This window comes from Xenopus laevis, chromosome 4L (genome assembly GCF_017654675.1).
Source record: "Xenopus laevis strain J_2021 chromosome 4L, Xenopus_laevis_v10.1, whole genome shotgun sequence".
NCBI lineage: Eukaryota > Metazoa > Chordata > Amphibia > Anura > Pipidae > Xenopus > Xenopus laevis.
In genome coordinates this window covers 56,334,851-56,355,539 of record NC_054377.1, presented here as the reverse complement: position 1 = coordinate 56,355,539, position 20,689 = coordinate 56,334,851, and the positions used below count along the sequence as shown (strand labels likewise).

Sequence of the window (20,689 nt, the reverse complement as noted above, 5' to 3'; positions counted from 1 at the left end):
GCACTTTAAAGGGGTGGTCCACCTTTAAGTTTAATTTTAGTATGTTATAGAATGGCAAACTTAGCAACTTTTCAACTGGCCTTCATTATTTATTTTTTTATAGTTTTTGAAATATTTGCCTTCTTCTTCTGACTCTTTCCAGCTTTCAAATCTATCTAAAAAAAGTAATGCTATACAAATGTATTGTTATTTCTACTTTTCATTACTCGTTGTTCTATTCAGGCCTCTCCTATTCATATTCCGATCTCTTATTCAAATCAATGCATGGTTGCTGGGGAAATTTGGACCCTAGCAACCAGATTGCTGAAGTTGCAAACTGAAGAGTCAGAGAGACCACAAATAATTAAAAAATGAAAATCAATTGCAAATCGTCTCAAAATATCACTCTCTACATCATAAAACCTTTACTTTTCCTTACATTTCTGTGCAAGTCTGTATTCTGACCACTTTTTCCCTGAGCTATTGTGAAGCAGCAGCCTGCCATTATAGACCTGTTTGTGTCTGACCTGTGTGTGTAGGGCCTTTTAAAGTGTGGTTCACCATCAAGTTAACTTTTAGTATGTTATAGAATTGCCAATTCTAAGCAACCAACTCAATTGGTCTTCATAATTTATCTTCCATAGTTTTTGAATTAATTGTATTTTCCTTTTGACTCTGTCCAGCTTTCAAATTACCCCATCTAAGAAACACATGCTCTGTAAGGCTACAAATGTATTGTTATTGTTACATTTTATCACTCATCTTTCTATTCAGGTCCTCTCCTATTCGTATTCCAGTTGGTAATTCAAATCAATGCATGGTTGCTAAGGTAGTTTGGACCCTAGCAACCCCATGGCGGATGCTGCAAACTGGAGAGCTGCTGTATAAAAAGCTTATTAACTCCAAAACCACAAATAATAAAAAATGAAAACCAATTGTAAATAGTCTCAGAATATCCCTCTCTACATGATACAAAAAGTTAACTCAAAGGTGGACAACCCCTTTAAGGCTATCTTCAGCTTCCTAAGCACTAATACATGTTCATTTTGAGGGACATAATACTGTAGAAATGACAAGGCCCAATACAGTTGTCCCCCGCCCCCAGCCAGAGCCGGACTGGCAATCTGTGGAGTCTGGCAAATGCCAGAGGGGTTGCTGTGAGATGCAATAATATATTGGGCTGGTGGGGTTTGTTTTGGCCTTTGTGCAGTTGAAATGCCAGGGCCTATATTTTATCCCAGTCAGCCATGTCAGTGTCGGACTGGCCCAGCGGGATACCTGAAAAGTCCCGGTGGGCCCAGGTGTCAGTGGGACCTCATGCTGCTTAACATGTGGCCTATTTCATGGTCATTCTTTATTTCTATGAGAACAAAGAGGCTAAATAGATGTAATTATCGATTATAGTATGTAAAGAAAAGAGACTAGAAGAATAGAGGTTGAGCGAGGAGAGGAAGAATAATAGTACTGAGAGTTGGCCCCTGGTCTAAGGTTTTTGGGTGGGCCCCTGGTGTCCCAGTCCGACACTGGCCATGTTCTAATTCCCTTCTTTGCCTGTGTTAAAATGCTCTGCAGTTCACCGTCTCTCTGTCACACACACACACACACACACACACACACACACACACACACACACACACACACACACAGACACAGAGAGAGAGAAAGAGAGAAGATGCTGTGCAGCCTTCGCCTCCCCCTCGCTTCCCTCCCCCTATCCGTTCTATTCGCCGCAGCCTCAGTCAGTCTGAGGCTGTTGCGCATGCGCAGGGCATCCAACACGGAGGACCACAGCTCTCATCCTCCGTCTTGGGCAGCTGCACGGATTTACCCCCGAAACCCTCGCAGTCCCCGGTGCGGCCCCTTGCACTGTACACTGACAGCTCCGTGATGCACAGCTTCGCCTCCTCACCACCCCCAGCATCCTCCTGTACCCAGTGCGCGGAATGTGGGATGGGCAGGCACCTGCCAGAGGGGGGCGGAGCCTCGCTCACCTGTCCCAGGTATAGTCCGGGGAGTCAGAATACGCAGGAGCGCTTAGCGGCTCCCACCTCCCCGGACACCCCCTCAGCTGTCCCGCCGGAGCCGCAGCTGCAGGTCACAGTCCTCCCGGGAGGTATGGGGGGCAAACGCTTCTCCAAATTGTTGTCCCATATGCGTCGGTTGCCCCACAAATACCACCTTCTGGGAAGCAGCGAGCTGAAGGCAGAGGTAAGTGTGTGGGCATGGGGCATCAGAAGGAAGAAGGGCTGCCCATGTGACTTGTTTATTGGTGGGTGCTGGGTGTGATAAACTGTAATATGCTGCCTGAATTGGCTTGTGTAGGTACCACTCGCTCTGCTCATTCCTGGGCTGGGGCTGACACACAAACGCTGGCCTAATGCTGCTACTACTGCTACTACTGCTACTACTACTGCTGCTACTGGCATTGTCTCAGCCCAGGCAGCTCTACCCTGTCTCCTGTATACTCAATAGTGACACTGCCCTTGTGAGACTGCTGGCAGCGCTGAGATCTGATTGGTAGACTGGAAAGTGCCAGCACCCTCAGTGGCATCATAATAGGGTCGTTTGAATGAATGGTAGACTGATACTAGCAGGACTGAGAGAACCTGGCACACAGGTGACACTAACATATGGTATTACTAATATCACATTATATTTCATTTACTGAAATGTGGTAAATGGCAGCACTGGCACATTTTCCACTTTTTTTTGGACAACCTATTGTTTGGGGACATCGTCAGTAATACAAACAGTAGATCAATTCTGCAGCAGTTTGATCCACATTACTTTACTGTATTATTTGTAGACGGCTGACGTACATTGCCGACTATTGGGCACGTGGCCTAGACACAGCTTTCATTTTATGTTTAAAGGTGCTGTCCACCTTAGATTTAACTTTTAGGATGACATAGAGAGTGATATTCTGAGACTATTTACAATTGGTTTTGATTTTTTATTATTTGTGGTTTTTGAGTTATTTAGCTATTTATTCAGCAGCTCTCCAGTTTGCAGCATCCGCCATTGGGTTGCTAGGGTCCAAATTACCTTAGCAACCATGCATCGTTTTGAATAAGAGACTGGAATGTGAATAGGAGAGGGCATGAATAGAAAGATGAGTTATAAAAAATACATTTGTAGCCTTACAAAAGATTTGTTTTGAGATGGGGTCAGTGATCCCCATTTGAAAGCTGGAAAGAGTAAAAAAAAAAAAAAAGACAAATAATGAAAGAACTATTAAAAAAAGAAAACCAATTGAAAAGTTGCTTAGAATAATTGGCCCTTCTATAAGACAATAAAAGTTACCTTAAAGGTGAACAGCCCCTTTAAATAAGATGTACATGGGTGACACCTTCCAGTTTATATGGGAATAGGGAGTAGAAATGTGACTTCGTCCAGTGTGTATAGGAAAAGGGGGCATTGGCATAGAATTAGCCTGTATATGTGTTAAAATTTAACCGGTAGACTGGTTACACCCCCTCATAGAGTATATAGGCAGGGGAGGTATACTGCTTTACAGACACCATACAGTAGCACTTTATTTTGCTTATAAGGGATTAGAAAACAGACTTCTAAATTACAGTGTATTTGGGAATGGAAGGAAAACTGGTGGCCTTTTCATGAATTACACTTCCTTCAACATTTTTCTGACTCTCATCCTTGCCTCAATTGGCCTAATAATGAATCCCCCACAAAAAAAATGATACTGAACCAAACTTTAATTTGCATATTTAAATTAGTAAACATTTTAAGATTTTCATCAAGTAAGAACACAAAATTATTGTCAGTAGCGGTAAAGCCAGATTACTTTAGGAGTTCAGATTCAGTTCAGCCAAACACTGAGGATTTGGCCAAACCCTGAAATGAATCTAGGATTAAGTACGTTCCTAAAGGGTAGTGAAAAAATAAACTCTCAGCCGCATTGGTGGCACTTTACATTGTCAGTGGAAATGGGAAGAAGCTGTCAGTTTATGTAGCAGAATTTTACTGATTCATATTTAATTGGCAAGTGTTGCTGGTTAGATTGAGACTGATAATAAAAACATCTGAGTTGCTCATGGGTGCAGTTTGTTATACAATGTGAATATAATAATATTTGCCCAAGGAGTTTGTCGCACAGTGCCCATGCAACATCTGTGGTGCATATCAGCCATATGTATTATAAGGCTCCCTGTCACTCACTGATTGGACTAATCATAGGCACTATCAACAATTATTTAGCACCAGATGCATGTGAATTAATAAAAAAAAAACTTTACAAATTGCGATTCAAAGAAAGAGTTGGTTCATCATTTTAATGCTGCTTTTTTAGTTTGCATTTGACAAGAATGGCCACGGTATATGTGGCAGCCAAAATTTTATAGATACATAATCTAAATACAGGTACGGGATAGGTTATCTAGAAGCCTGTTATCTAGAAAGCTCCAAATTACGGAAAGCCCGTCTTCCATAGATTCCATTTTAGCCAAATGATTTTCCTTTTTCTCTGTAATAATAAAACAGTACCTAGTACTTGATCCAAACTAATTAATCCTTATTGAAAGCAAAACCAGCCTATTGGGTTTATGACAATCCAAATTACAGAAAGATCCGTTATCCGGGAAACCCCAGCTCCTGAGCATTCTAGATAACAGTTCCCATACCTGTAATATATCTTTCACAGATAAAAGTCAAATCTAAAAACTTTTATGATTCAGAGTCTAAATATATCAGGGATACATAACCTTTAGCATTATGCTCAAAGTGCCGCCAAACTGCTTTGGAATAATGCATACAAATGTAGTTCTGAAAGTGCCAGGGCATGGTATACATGCTAGCATATGTGGTTGCCATTATTTTAGGCTCTGTATGATAACAATGCAAATAGGCTTTTCTTGCAGGAATATCCCAGAAAAAAGATTTGGGTGACCTAATTTCAAAGATTCAAATGAATCTTAGGGCTGAACAGAAATCTTTCTCTAAATATACCATGCAAAATGTTACACTGTGGTGGGTAATATATAACAGTTTTTTAAAGGATAAGTAAACCTTTAAAATAAGAGCAGCATCTTCTTTCTCCTGACAACTTCCTTGACTACTTGTTGGTCAGACTGGTCGGAAACTGCTATAACAAAATTCATTCATATTAACAGTACATATATCCCTTAATATAAAACAAAATAAATAATGAATATAATGACAAAATTGCTGAGAATAGCACCCTCATTAATTTTATATTCACTTATTTTAAAGGTTTACTTATCCTTTATGGTAACTAACACCTGAAAAAAATCTTCAGATTTATCCATGTTGATATTATATAAAGTATATAGCATACTCCATATCTGTTTTTTATTTTATTTCTAACATTTTTTTTGTGTGTGTGTGTATGTAATCCAATCTTTTGTTGATTTCTTTAAACTGCACATAAACTATAAATAATGTCCAGCAGCTAAAGAAAACAATCTCACGCCTGCAGAATACATGACTCAATCGTTTTTAAACAGAGCGCATTTCCAAAGGGTTAGGCACATGTAAAGGAATGCTAAGAGACACAAAATCACAGCCCTTAGAGCTCCATGCACCAAACACAGCATGTGGTATAGAGCACAGTGCTGTCAGGAAATTTGGAGCAATGTAATTAATGTTGACTTAAGTGGACAGTAACTACAAGCTTCCTACTTTAATCACCTAGCGCTCCCTGGATGTGCCACCCACCTCCTGCACCTCCTCTATGTAGTGCTGTTGAATGCCAGTAAGGACATATACAGAATGAGGTTTCATTGGTGCATTTGGTTGGGGCAGGGTGCAAGGGGCAAAAAACTTGCCACTTTGCCTCTAATAGATAAGAAAAAAATATATAAAATAGTTTTTTTAGTTGAAGAAGCGATTCTATTTCAGTCTCAGATACACTGAGGGGCAGATTTATTAAGGGTCGAAGTGAAAATTCTTATGTGAATTTTCAATTTTTTTTGGTCAAAACTCTCAAATTCGAATTGTGAATTATCCAAACTCGATTCGAGTTTTAATTCAAATTTGAATTCCAATTTCGAGATTTATCATGCTCTGTCCCTTTAGGAACACAAATTGGACGATTCGCCACCTAAAACCTGCCGAATTACTGTATAAGTCAACGGGAGAGGTCCAGGGATCAATTTGGTGATGTTTGCAGTCTTCCTGACATTCAAGTTTTTAAAATTCAAATCGATTTTTTTCTAATTCGTGTTTTTGGGGCGATTCAATTCGTCCGAGTTGAGAAAATTTGATTTTATCAATAAATTTCGATTGGTTGGGAGTTTCACAAAGTTTTAAAAAACATGAATTCGAAATTCGACCCTTGATAAATGTGTCTCCCCATGTGGGCTGCTCCATTGCCCTTTATTTGTCAGGATTGTTATGCAGTGTTATATAAATGTTGCTTCTTTGGAAGCTATTACTGTTAGGGAAACTAAAAAGGGAGGCTCATGTTTCAAACTTCATCTGTATTTATGGTACAATGCCCCATTTTGTTTAGCAACAACATAGAGAATTTTAGAAGAGCACGAAGTGTACAAGGACTAAATGCCACAAGTAGGTGTATTACCTACTTCTGTGCTACATCTGTCTGTCTTCTTACAATTGGCATGCAATTATGTGTTTCTGGTTGAGGGAAGAGCAAATCCCTATTATATTTCATATTTCATTGAATATGTCCATTCTGAGCATTGTCTTTTCATTTTCAAGCAGTTAGAATAGCAGACCAGCCTGCAGATACTTTGTCCTAAGGGTGATTTTATTTATTTTTTTTAAAGAAAAGAAATATAAAGCAAAAATGGCAGAGCCTTCCCAGGTTTAGTTTCTTGGGATTTCTTTGTTCGCATGTTATTTCAGATTAAATTGTTCACGATGGACTCCCTGTCCCTCTGGAAGTTAGAATACGTTATGGCTTTCTTTTTATGACTCTGGTAAATTCTCATTATCAAGCAAAAAAACATCAGTTCTTAATTCCATCATCATTTCTGTTTTAAACTAAATTCCCTGAGATGATCAAAAATGAATTGAAAGGAATATTTTTTGCTACTGGAAGCAAAACAAAAGGCCTTTCAAAGCTGAATAGAATGGAAGTTTTTCATGATGAGCTGCAGCTCAACAAAAAATGTTATAGAATAAGTCAGCATTCTTGAGAAAAATGCAATAAATGTAAGGACTTATCTCCAGGTACACCCATACAGTACAATCTAATTAGTGATGGTTCTATTTTTAACATTACAAATCATTCCAAATAATTCCATTAGTCTTGGAAACATGCGTAATGTTTGTAGGTTTTCCCTGGAATTCCCTGGCCCACAGAACTTAAAATATAAGTAGAAGGGTAATTTATTATGTAGATGTAGTGAGGTGCAGAAAATAAATGAGGAGGATTCTGATTTTGCTATATGAGAAGACATGTAGGGTTGCCACCTGTCCAGTTTGCTGTTGTAGGGGCTGTTTCTGAAACTCGGGTGAGCAAAATAATAAGGGGGTTCATAGAAATTATAAGCAACAAAATAAAATAAGGTGTGCAGGCAGAGGCGTGGCGCCAATGAGGCGAGTAGAGAAACTCGCCTCAGGCGGCAACACCCTACTAGTTACCACTGGTTTTCAAACTGTAAATATGGCTCGTCTAGTGCAGAAAGAGCAATTGTGCTGGAATCCCTCAGGAGTCAAAAAATTTGAGCACAGAGGGGGGTGCCAGGCACAAGCCACCTCAGGTGGTAAAGGGGTTAGAATCCTGGGTTGCAGCTAAGGCAGGGGTCCCAGAGGCAGAGCGCCCTGGGGGTTCTGTGGGCCCCTGAGGTGGCAACCCCGATGGGCCCTGGACGTCCCAGTCTGACACTGTTTACAATGAGATTGCCCCCAAAAATTCATAAAAATAAGGCCCCCCGGCTCCAAAAACATTTTCCTGAAACTGAATTTTTCTGCACAGACATATTTTGTCAAGGTGCTGAGTTCTCTTCTCTCCATATTTCTTCCCAAACTTGAAAATAATGTGCCATGACCACAACATTTGACATTTATCAATATCTACCAATAACTATCTATATATTATCTTAGAAGGATTGAGTGTTCATTTATTATCCAGACAAGTTTGCCAGAACAGACTGGCCCCTCCAATCAATGTTTCCTCTAAGCTGTGGGTTTGTGCTCTTGCACACAATTTTGAGGCCAGCGCACACAACAAATTGTGGGAACAAAGAATTTTGTGTGAAAAGATTTTGCATTTATCCTGAGCAAACCAGCACACACGTTTAATATGTGCACACAAAAGATTTTTTTTGTGCACATAGCTGAGAAGGAATCAGAGGGAACATTGCCTCCAATCTCTCCACATCCATTTATTCACCAACAAATTTCCCATACATCTTTAAACCCTATCTGCATTTTTTTTCTTTGATCTTATTGTTATAATCTCATGTCCCCAACACAGATCTACTTAGATTATGTCTCAATTCCTTAATTGTTATCCATAGAGCCTCACAGGGCAGGGTTTCAAATTATTTTCCAGCAAGAATGATATTAAAGACAAATTCTCATGTTAATATTGGGAAGATCCCTATTAGGAATTAGCGAGGCCGAGGAATGGACCTAAAGGATAGTTTTGTGTTTGCAACTGCAAGAAGCTTCCTGGTGAACCAGATATAAAAAAAAAGCTTCTAAGCTTACAGTGACGTATGAAATGAATCCACACCCTGATTAGGGAACCTGCCTTACAATTAGCTTAGTTACATAATGTCTAAATGGAGTAGAGAGAACTGATTCTAAAATTACTAGCGAAACAAAGCAAGTGAAATAAATGAAAAGGCAGGCCTTTAAAAATTACCAAATCTTTTTCTATTATACTAAACAAAGCCAAAGCCTCTCTCTCTGTTCATGTTCTATAAGATACAGTTACAATATGCAAGAAATAATTACACCCATAAACACTTGCAAAGTCATATGGTGGGCCAGGTAAATTTTGTCCCTTTTATCGAGCAGCATACTAGGCGACTGTCTGTACAGTGGAACATGTGATTAGTGCTCTGGCATGATAACACATTTGTGACAGTAAACTGTCCACCTCATATCTGCCGCCCCCTCCTGCCACCACCACCTATGCAGCAAAATTTGCATTGCTGCACAGGAAACAGGGCTTTAGTTCTATATGTGCTGAAACATAGGGAGTTATGGGCCTGATTTATTTAGACCCAAAAGTCTGAATTAAGTCAAAGTAGGTGGTTCCAGGACACAATGTTCTCAACTCTGTCAAAGGTGCCTGGTTTAACCATCTCATGAGCAGAAGTCTCCACAACTGAATTAAAAAAACAGATCCCTGTTGCCTTAATTTGAACTCAGGCCAGAGCAAATTAAGTTCTTCAGTGAGCAAAAGGTTTATAAGAAGTAACAATGGTATAGCCTGTACTTCTAGTTACTTTACTGGAATCACTGAACCCATTAAAGTGGAACTAGATTAATTAAAAAGCACTCATGCATTAGATTCAGTAGACTGACTTTTTTCCATCTTAGGAAGCTGCTAGAGGAGTCAGTCTTAGTTTACCAATGTTTCAACCACTGTTATGAACTAACTATCCATCCAACTATTATCATCTATCTACCTATTATCTACCATCTAACTACCTATTATCTATCTATCTATCTATCTATCCTTCAATTTAACAAAGGGCTATCATTAGATTCCCCTTTTTTCAGTGGGCAGGTGCAGTGTGGCAGTTTCATTGGCTGGCAACTTTTCTGTTCATGGAGCTTTCTATGGATGTATTCTATGGATGTGTATTCCTAGATCAAGCATACTTCATATTTTTAACAACCTGTTCAATTTCAAGCATTTTTCTCATGGTGAGAAGCAGAGACAAATAGCAAATTGCATAAGAAGTTTACACATAGGGGGTTATTTACTAAACCATAATTTTTTTCTGGGCAATAACTAGAACTTTTAGATGAAAAAAAAAACTCCCAACATCCTCCATCTCAAACCTGCCGAGGTCATGTACAAGTCAATGGTAGATGTGCCTCCTACAATTTGAAGATATTGTGATCTGCGCTGGGTTTAGTCTGATAATCCGAAAAATTTGGGGTTTTCGGGCGATAACACAAATAAATTGAGCGATTCAGGCGTGAAATCCAAAAAATTAGCATGATTCGTGTTTTTCTCGAGTCTTTTCCCATCCCAACTTTTTTGAGTTATTTTATTGATAAAATAAAATAATGAATGGGAGTTTGGTTGATCTTGTATTAATAAAAAGATGACATAAATTTGAGTTTTAGTAAATAATCCCCATAGTGTCAGTTATAGAAATTAAAATAAGATGTCAATTAGGAGGCTGTGAGCAGTATCTTACTTTTGTTCAAGAGCTGCCCCATTATGTGTAAGCATGACTTCAATTGTATGTGCACTAATAACATAGCTAAGTAGATAAAGGGTACTTTGATCAAGCATTTATGATGGGGTGGTGGCGCAAATACAGATTATTACCTTTATTTATGTAAAGCCAATATTTTATGCAGCCATTTCAATTAAACATAATCATATACATGCAGCAGTGGACTATGCAATGTAACAGGCACAAACTCACATTTGCCCCTACACACGTGCAAACACACACATACACATGCCCAAGCTAAGTTACAATAAAGACAGTTAACCTATATGTATATTTGGCTCTGAAATAAAAAATAATTGTACTGCTAAGAATTGTATCTCAGACATATCTGTTATTGGAAAAATGGAAATTTCAGCAGCACAACTTGTTTTCCTTACTGAGATTCCTGCTGTTTTGCACAAAAATGAGGAGAGGATCTGATCACCTCAGATGTTCTTGTACAATACATCCAAATGTATTGGATATGCTATTAAATGTTGTTGATTTTGCAGTCAGGAATTGGATATTCCTCTCACACTGAAATAATATATTTTTATAATATAAAATGTGCTTCTACTCTGTATTACAATGTGAATTGTGTTTTGGCAATTAGCAGTAATTCATTAGTATTTATAACCATTGTTTCACATGGCTTTGGCATGACTGTACACATTAGAATATTTGCCTGGGGTTGGACATAAGGATATTCTGAATAGTGTTTTCCTTCTACGTATGTTATATTACCTTTCAACAAAATAAATATAGGCAGGGTTGTTGATAAATTTGTAGTTTGAATGTGTACCGTAAGTGGACTGTGAGTGAACTATATGGGTCAGTGATTATTACCTTTATTTATGTATTTAGTTTTTCTATTTAGTTTTTCTATTTAGTGAGCCATTTGTCAATTATTCTTAACGTGGGCAGTTCAATCATTTCAGGGGATATTTACCTTTGCTAAAGCTTTCGGTTATTTTCCATAACATGAATGTTCACCAATTTTATGATGTCATTAAACTTCAGTAGTGACAAAATAGTGTTCTTTGGCTTTTAACCAACAGAAAAATTCTGTTCAGTGCCTTCATCAAGCATAGTATGAAACCAAAAAGAGAGAGCTAAGTAAAACTGAGAACACAGAATTCTTATTGGAGAGTTCTCTTCAACAGTTGAGCCTCTTGGCCTGAAGGACATTTCTCTATTGTGCAGTATTGCTAAAGAATCTATCTTTCCGGATTATGGGTCTCACCATGCTATAACCATTGATATCATGTTAGAGAATGCTTGGAGCTGTAATCCAGCAACATTTGGGTGGTCCGCACTTCTGTGGAAGTTACAGCATATGGCCTAATGTAAGAAAAGCACCTTACACCTTAAAATGTCATGTCTCAGTTGGAACACAGTTGAGTTCCAAACTGTCTCCAGAAGAAATATTTGTAGGGTTCATGGACTATTTATGGGAAATTAGAGCCTAGAATCACCATGTACAATTCCAAGAAGTGGCTGGAGTTGTATATATAAGCCATAGATTTCAACACTGGAGCAGTGAAACTGTGTCCTCTGGAGTAATAAATGACATTTTACCACCTGGCAGGCTCAAGTTTAGGTTTGTCAGATGCCATGAAGACACTGTTTGCCTGAATGCATGATAAACACTAATATGGTAACTTGGATTGGAAAAAACAGGTCCATGGAGTGTAACATTTTATGTATATAAAACCAGGAGAAAGCAAAACAAATCTTTTTGAATCCTCTCCCAATTTGCCTCAGAGGGAGGAAAATTTCCTTTTTTCAGCTCTCACTGTAAAAAAACAAATGTTAAGATGGAACCACCATTCTCACAACCATAATCAGAATGGATGCCCCCATATCTGCTAGAAGGACCAGCATTAGAAACTTTATTATATAGTCCCCTTATATGTCCATACATATTTACCATATTCCCCCTTAAGCACTTTTTCACTTAGTATTCATAACTTTACTAGCTAAGTTGCCCTTTTTTGGCCTCTCTCTCCAATTCAGTAATGTCCCATTTGAGCACTGTAGACCAAAACTGTATGGCATATTCTAGATGGGGCCTAACTAGCACTCTGTACAGTGAAAGCATGACCCTCTCCGCTCGTGAATTTATGCCCCTTTTATTAAAGGTAAAAATCTTGTTTGCCGTTGACTGGCATTCCTTGCTACAGCCAAGTTTGTTATCAACAAGGACTGGCCATAGATGTAAAGATTTTTAAAAGATCTGATCGTCATCGTGAGACCACAATTATTTCGAAACGATCATACGATCGAACGAATTGTCCATCAACTAGGGAAACCAGGAAAACAAAGGGGAGCTGCCTGCTTGGCCCAGCAAACATAGATAGATTGCACTGGGACCGATAAAGATTTTTTAACCTGGGCGATCGATTTTCTGACAGATGTTGGGCGAAAAATCGTAAGATGTACGATCGTTCGAATCCCGCTTACCGCACTTACTTACCGGACTTCGCTAAAATCGGGCGTTTGGCAAGAAAAATCTTTGCATCCATGGGGACCTTCAGGGTAGGGACACACTGGGCGATTTGGGGAGATTTAGTCGCCTGGCGACTAATCGCAGCGACTTTTCTCCCCGAATGCCTCCCCTCACTCTGCGCCTGGATAAAATGAAAAGTCGCCGGCGCTAATCACACACGGCGATTCGTTTTCCGAAATCGCCCGAAGTTGCCTCACGAGGAAACTTCGGACGACTTCAGAAAACAAATCGCCGCGTGTGATTAGCGCAGGCGATTTTTCATTTTATCCAGGCGCAGAGTGAGGGGAGGCATTCGGGGAAGATTGGTGGTGGAAAGTCGCGGCGATTAGTCGCCAGGCGACTAAATCTCCCCAAATCGCCCAGTGTGTCCCTACCCTCAGGTTCTTCTCCATTATCTATTTACCTAGTGCAATCCCATTAAGGCAATGACACACTGGGTGATTTTCAAAAACCTGATTGCGGTGACTAATCTCCATTTCATTAGTAATGATGATTTGTACTGGTCACTTGCTAAGCCACTAAATACTTATTTTGTGGCTACTCGCCCAAAAAGGTTTAGTGGTGACTTGGAGCTACAGTGGCTCCAGAGTAGTACTGTGTATTTTACATATGGCAACTTGAATTTTTGTGTATGGGGGTGAACTGAGGTGATTATTGGCCGTGATCGTTTTTTTATTTAAAAATCGTGGTGACTAATCACCCCGTGTGTCACTGCCCTTAGGGTATAAGTACATATTTTTACATCCCAGGTGCATGACCTTACATTTGTCGATATTGAATCTCATCTGCCACTTAGCTGCACTCATTGTCAGTTTGTCAAAATCCTGCTGCAAGGATGCCACATCCCTGATGTAATTAATTGGGCTGCATAGATGTTTCATCTGCAAACACTGATACATTACTTACAACACCTTTCCCTAAGTCATTATTGATCAAGTTAAATCAAAGTGGACCCATTACAGATGCTATCACAGAAACAAAGAAAGGACAAACCTTATATAAATATCCTTGGTCTGGGAATGACATGTTGGACAGACAGGTGTCTGTATACTTTTGCCCTTATTATATATATATATATATATATATATATATATATATATATATATATATATATATATATATATATATATATAAACCTATGGTCTTTATAAGAAGATGGAATGACACAAGGCACATATGGATAGCATAAGGAGCTCATGGACAGGCTGAGGGACATAAACTGCAGTGTAGAGGCTCCAGGTGGATGACTCTGGTGCAAGATATTCTGGAATTCTTTCCCTGAATAGGCTATATTAGAAAAATATAGTAGAAACTGATGTTTTTTTAGTAACCAGCAAATGTGCTACAATTCAGACATTCAAGAGCACATCAAGCAGCCACTTTTGAATCAGAAAGGAATTTTGTAGCAAACTGGATATGGATTCATGGATGTGTTTCTATATTAATAAATGTAGTCTATGGTTATATACAGTATATTATAATTACAGGGTTAGTTATATTAGTGTATACTATCCTGTACACCTTACCAGGCCAATTTGTCTACACGGTAAGAATGCCTCGGCTTACCATATGTAGAGATGATTCAATGGGCCTGGCCCTTTTTATGGCTTTTAAGAAGTAAAGGTTTGTTTTGTGGGGTGGGGTGATAAAATCTAAATAGATGAATGGAGTCTGACGTGTCACAAACTGCATATGCTTTGAAGAGTGAAGTTGCTTGACACTTGAAAATTAAGATCTGCTTAATTTGTGCTTCTTCAGCCACTTTAGAGAATGTGAAAGTACTTCTGATTTCCTTATGATGATTTAAATGAATTGCTCAATTGATACAGCAGCAATGAATGGATTATAAGGTTTTACTGTGTTCTAAGATCTTTGACATTCTTTTAATAATTAATTTGATTTAAATTTTGTAGTTATATTTTGGTGGTGGAATCCACAACCCTCATATACAGAATAACATGAATGCTGTACTTATGCAGAAAAAGCATTATTTTTTTTATAGACATTTTACTTTTATTCATAGGGGCAAAAAGACAGCAAATGTGTCACCTGTTTTAGTAGTAAATGTGGTCATTTGAGGAATGCCAGAAGAAATGAGTGGAAGCAGATAGTATAGGGATTTAATTCGGTAGTTGTACCAAATACAGTCTGTAATTAATTGCCTTTTAGGCCACTGGGCAAGAGGGAACTTTCTTTTATGCAGTAACAAACAATGAAGAACAATAAGGGAAATATTTATTAAGGCTTGTATGTATTATTTGCACAAAAATACACAAATTATACAATTAGTAATTTATTAATGTATTTACTCTAAGAAAAAACTTGATGGCTATGTGATATGTATACTACAACTTGCAGGCCACAAGATTTTCTGCTACTGGATAAGAATCACTTATTCATCAGCTGAGGTTTTTATTTCTGTCTAAAAATTCTGATCCAAAATTTGCTGTTCAAATACACTGAAGGATGGTATAAGGAGCACTCCGGTGCGCTCCTCTTCATGCCGATGGATCCAAGATGGGCATGCTAGTGACGTACAATGCACACATAGTGATGTGCCACCACCTGCGGTCATTACATTGCAGCTTGGTGCAAAAATTTTAAATAAAAAGAGACCGGAGACCCGGGTTTGATGCCTATATATAGATGCTTCTGTCAGTTTCTGGGTGTGCTATATTTTTCTTTTTGACTCATTTCTGGTTTCTTACTGCTCTCCTTGCTGTCTGCCTCTGACTTTTTGCCTGGATTCCAACGTTGAGCATCATAACCCCTTGTATACCGCGACTTGGACTGTTCTTGCCTGTCTGTATTGCTGCTTCCTCCTTGGTCCCAAATTCATCATTAAGTATTATTAAGGGACCCCAGGCCTTGCTAGATGTATGGCAATTTAATATTAGTAACTATTTCTGCCTACAATGCTATACAAAGCAAATTGTAACTAGTAAGTAGTTCCATAAAACAAAAACAGAGCTAGATTAACAGTCAGATAAACAGATTGAGCAATACATACTGTAGATAGATATGGAAAAAGATAGATTAATCTGAAAGAGATAGATAAATAAATAGATATTTCTTCCACCCTTTGTTGTATGACCACCACGTTCAGACTCATCATCAGCCGCCATTGCACTTTCTGTATGATGCAAAGGAAAAACTTATATACACTATTTTAAATGCATGCGCAATAACAAGCTACGCATTTCAATAATTCATCAGTGAATGTTACACTGACTTATCAAACGTGCGTGTGAGTCGCATGGTAAGCTCTGTTTTATTCATTGAGCTTCACGTCTTAATATGCACATTAGAATACAAAACGTTGCGTTAACTAAACATAGGAAAAGTATAATATGACGTACATTTGCAAGTCTCGTAAATATACTGTACATTGATAAATAAGTAACTAAAATATTTCATCGCCATATATATTCAATCAGTATGAGGTGTTTGAATACATATTTTGCAGCTGTATAAAATTGGTTATATGTGTGGGGTTCGCATAATGTGCTCCTCGTTAAGGCTGTGCTCTGTATTATGAAACCTATTAATGAATACATTATTAAAAGAATAAGAAAGTTTACTGTCCTTAATATAAAATAGCAACAAAAGGCAAGAGAAAACAAAACCAACCTTTAAACCATAAGTGACGAATACACCTATTCTGCCAAGAAGTTATTATGTTGTCATTTCTAGTGTTACACATACATAAAACATACTATAAATATTTGTAGAATGGCACTTCCCACTTGAAAAAAAAACCTCTGTGCTCATAAAGGATTTTCTCTGACCCTGTTGCATTACAGCTACACAAATGAGTCCAAGGTTGGTTTCTGGAAAAACCTGTTACTGGATATTTCATACAGTATATAGGATGCACACATGAATTCAGTCTCTGTAATCCAGCATTTCCAGGAAGATAAGAAGAGGATAAATAGTTCAGTAAGATGAGAAAGGGGTTTGCCTTAGATAATGAGACAATGAGAGGGTTTTTGGCAGCAATGAGCTGGTATGAAGCAATCCAGGATGTAGAAATGAATTATGCGCTCTACTGATTGCTCTACACTTTGTGGGAACTTGTCATAATTGGAAATGTAGTAATACTGGTTTTTGTGGCTGTCATGAACGTAAGTGGCCAATACATGTATACATGGTTAGTGTTAGGGTGGCCTTAAAGGACATGTAAACCCCCCCAAACAAAAATGTAATCAATGAAAAGCCTCTTTGAAATCTTTAGATACCTACCACTCTGGCTATTAAAAGGTTAACAGTAAGGTTGCAGCATCCCCTTAATCACTTAGAATTCCTTCTCCTCATCTAACCCACTGTACCCCCTCCCTCAGGAATTTACTTTGGCTTTTTGGCCATATTACTAAGTGTAACAGCCAATGAAGAGATAGCATTGCTGGTTCCCATAGAAACTCTAGCTGTCTGATCCTATTGTTTTCTCCTAACCACCTCGCTCAGCTTAACCATTACAGTGCTCAACCCCAGAAGAATTTTCTGTCAAAGTATGTTGTGCCTGTGTAAACCTGCATTCTGCATTGCATGAAGTTTACAGCATACATGTCCTGTTTGCAGATGTCAGTGTTAATGATGATGTATCAGAGGGAAGATGGCCACTGGGTGAAAGCTGCTATTTGTTTTAGGGAAATGTGATGGAACTGGAAAATTGATGGGGTAGATGCAGTACAAATGATGTGACTTGTGTGTGGAAGATATTCCCAACTTATATACATGGTAGGAAAATGTAGGCTTTACATGTCCTTTAAAGGAGAACTAAAGCTTAACATAAGAAGTAGGGCAGATATGTTATACATTAGGTTTTAAACTTCTGTGCCAGCCCAAGGCAACCACATTCCATTAGCAGTAAAGATCTGTGCCTCCAAATAAGACCCTATAGCCCCCATATTCTCTTCTGTCAATTCACTGCACATGCTCTGTCACTTACAGTGCTTAGGGACCAATGCACAATATACTGAATATAGATAAAAATGTTATGATATATGGCTGAATAGTAATTAATTCAGATTATTAATACACGGTAGCTCTGAAACCATTGCAATTAGCATCAGAATTAAATTATCAGCCATTTAACATCAGTTTTTTATCATAGGCAAACCTCATTTTCTTTTTGATGATTTCTGACGACCCCTAAGCTTTGCTTCTCAAAAGCAGCCCTAAGCACACTGAGCATGTGCGTGCCGCAGACACTCCTATCAAAATACAAGATCAGAAGCTCCTGTCACGACTTTGAAGGCTGAACTAGTTCAATAAGTTCAGTATATAAAATATGGCATTTCCCGCCATATTATTTTTTAAGACTTAGTTCTCCTTTAGTTAAATCCAGCTATGGAAATGTGAACAGTTGGCTACATGTTTTATTTTATATCCTATTTTTTATTTCATGTTTTATTATTCATAGAAGTATTTATCACAATGTTTACACCAAGTTGAATCAATTGAATCAATTGTTGCATTTTCCAAAACGACATTATTGCAGAGAACAAAGACTCATTATATATGAACATGCTCATCTCTCTTTTATTCATTTTCCTATGTCTCCATCCAGATCAGTACTCTGTTTCCTTTTAAATAATGAGCAATTAGCAATAAAGTATTTGCACATTTGCCATTGGTAGAGTCTGCCTCACACTGCTTCAAATGAGAGAAGCTTTTAATTCATATTGCTTAAATATTTATGAAGGAACTGCCATGATGTTTGCAGTTCATACACTAACCATTAACATCTTCCTAGCTATATAATCCATTAATCCTATCATGACATAGTGAACCACATTACTGACATTCTGAGAATACATGGACAATGTTGTTATATATACATAAATATGCAAGCACACAACAGTTTGCCCTCACATATTTCATCAGCTCAGTTGTACACTTGTATCATACTCAGTATAGCATGATAATCTGTGAATATATAAATAACATTCTTAACAAATTTAACATATACAAATTAAAGGGCCAAAAACTTTTTTGGTTCAGTTTTTTTCAGATCACCAGTTCACAAGAAATAAAGACTTTCAATTTGTGGAATTTTTCTAATATTGAAGTTTAAAGTTTAATGTTTAATTTTTAACCTTCTTATGTCTCTCTAAAGCAGCTCTGGGGGAGGGGTCACCGACTCTATAAACTGTTCTTCTTATCTTTGGCGCTGCTGAGTATATTCCTTAAATTCCATTAAAGGCAGGAGCCTAATAAAGGAAATTGTAACCATTGTCTAGTTTCTGCCTAGCGACAGACACCCATGTTTGCCAGATTTATTATTTCTACACACGATATTGGCGTGTACAGTAGAAGCAGCATTGCTATGGGCAGATGTGTGACAGCATTTATGCTTCCAGTCAATATTTAAATATGTAATGATGGCAGTTATATATTGACTCATCTTTTCAGGATATCAGATATAAGATAGTATTGGTGATTATTTTTGATAAGAAGAGGATGTACTACAATCATTCCATTATAATTGCTTACACAGTTACATACAAAATAATCAATACTATACAGGTGTTGGACCTTAATTCCAGAATCCTCGGGACCTGGGGTTTTCCAGCTAAGGAGTCTTTAAGTAATTTGGATCTCACTAACTTAAATCCACCAAAAAAAAATTTAAACATTACATAACCCCAGTAGAATGGTTTTGCTTCCAGTAAGGAGGAATTTTACCTTAGTTGGGATCAAGAACAAGGTACTGTTTTATTATTACAGAGAAAAAGGAAATCATTTTTAAAAATGTGAATTATTTGATTAAAACTGAGTTTATGGGAGATGGCCTTCCTGTAATTCGGAGCTTTCTGGATTATGGATTTGTAACAGGCCTCCCATGCCTTTATTATAGGTTCCACAACATTTGAAGCTTGATGTTAGCAATGTCACAGGAACAATATAGGATTTAAATGAACTAAACCCACTTCTAAAAGTTTTCTAGTTGAATTATTTTCTAATTGATGGAGCCTTCTCTTTTGTAATTTTTGTTTTAATTTTTCTCAGTCCTGCTGCATCTTGTCATACTTCTGTGGGATTTCCAGCTTCTCCTTGCCTTTTGCTTCACCCTCCATGTTGTTCTTGAATTCCCCCTCTTTGTATTTTCCATGGTATCTTTCCCAACTGTCTGGTTGTTCAGATTCATTCACTGACCCTGTCATCATCTCTGCCTCATCATATACTGACAGCCTTACAATTACTTTGAAATTGTTGCCTTTCTGTCCCATATGCCCTTTATTTACATTCAGTATGTATTATCACACTAATGATATATTGTGGTAGAAGGAGTTAGAGCAATGCCATCATTTAACTAAGGTTCATTTATTCAATGTCTGTAATTCATGATGGGAAAAATTATGAAATGTAACTGCTTATTTGCAGCAAGGGGGTTCTGGGTGGCTATGGCTAATGGTTGTAAAGTGAAGCTGGGTGTTATAGTACTTGTAGTACTATAAAGACTGAACTATAAAGACTGAAAGAAGCTGAATATTTTTTGTAGGCTTTATGTAATACTAAGTAATATAGTATGAAATATGAACATGTGGCTTACTAAATTTGAATGTAGATTAGATCCTCTTTATCAAGTTTACACAGAACAGCTGGTTTCCTGATATTACTGCATAACTTCCTCCTTTGAAAGAAAGTCAAGAAACATTGTATAGCCAGTAGATTTGCTTTTGGCTCCGTTACTTTTCACTAGTGTTATATTCAGACTTTTTTGATAAACATTATAGGGCGAATGCAGTATGCTTCTTTAGAGCAAAAAAAGTTTGCAAAGACGCTTGCGAATGTTAGCGACCATGTTTGCGCCATATTTGACTGATTAAAGACCTCAACAACTTCC

At 37.9% G+C, this 20,689-nt stretch overlaps 1 protein-coding gene across 1 annotated transcript in view; it reads left to right on the top strand.

Annotated features, from left to right (window-relative positions):
* The first annotated feature begins 1,727 nt into the window (after positions 1-1,727).
* atp2c2.L (ATPase, Ca++ transporting, type 2C, member 2 L homeolog) overlaps positions 1,728-20,689 on the top strand; it is an 81,384-nt gene continuing 62,422 nt past the window's right edge. The window contains exon 1 of the mRNA XM_018257959.2: positions 1,728-2,187. Within this exon, the coding sequence (XP_018113448.1) occupies positions 1,867-2,187 (321 nt within the window). The 5' untranslated portion in view covers positions 1,728-1,866. The remainder of the gene's footprint in view (positions 2,188-20,689) is intronic.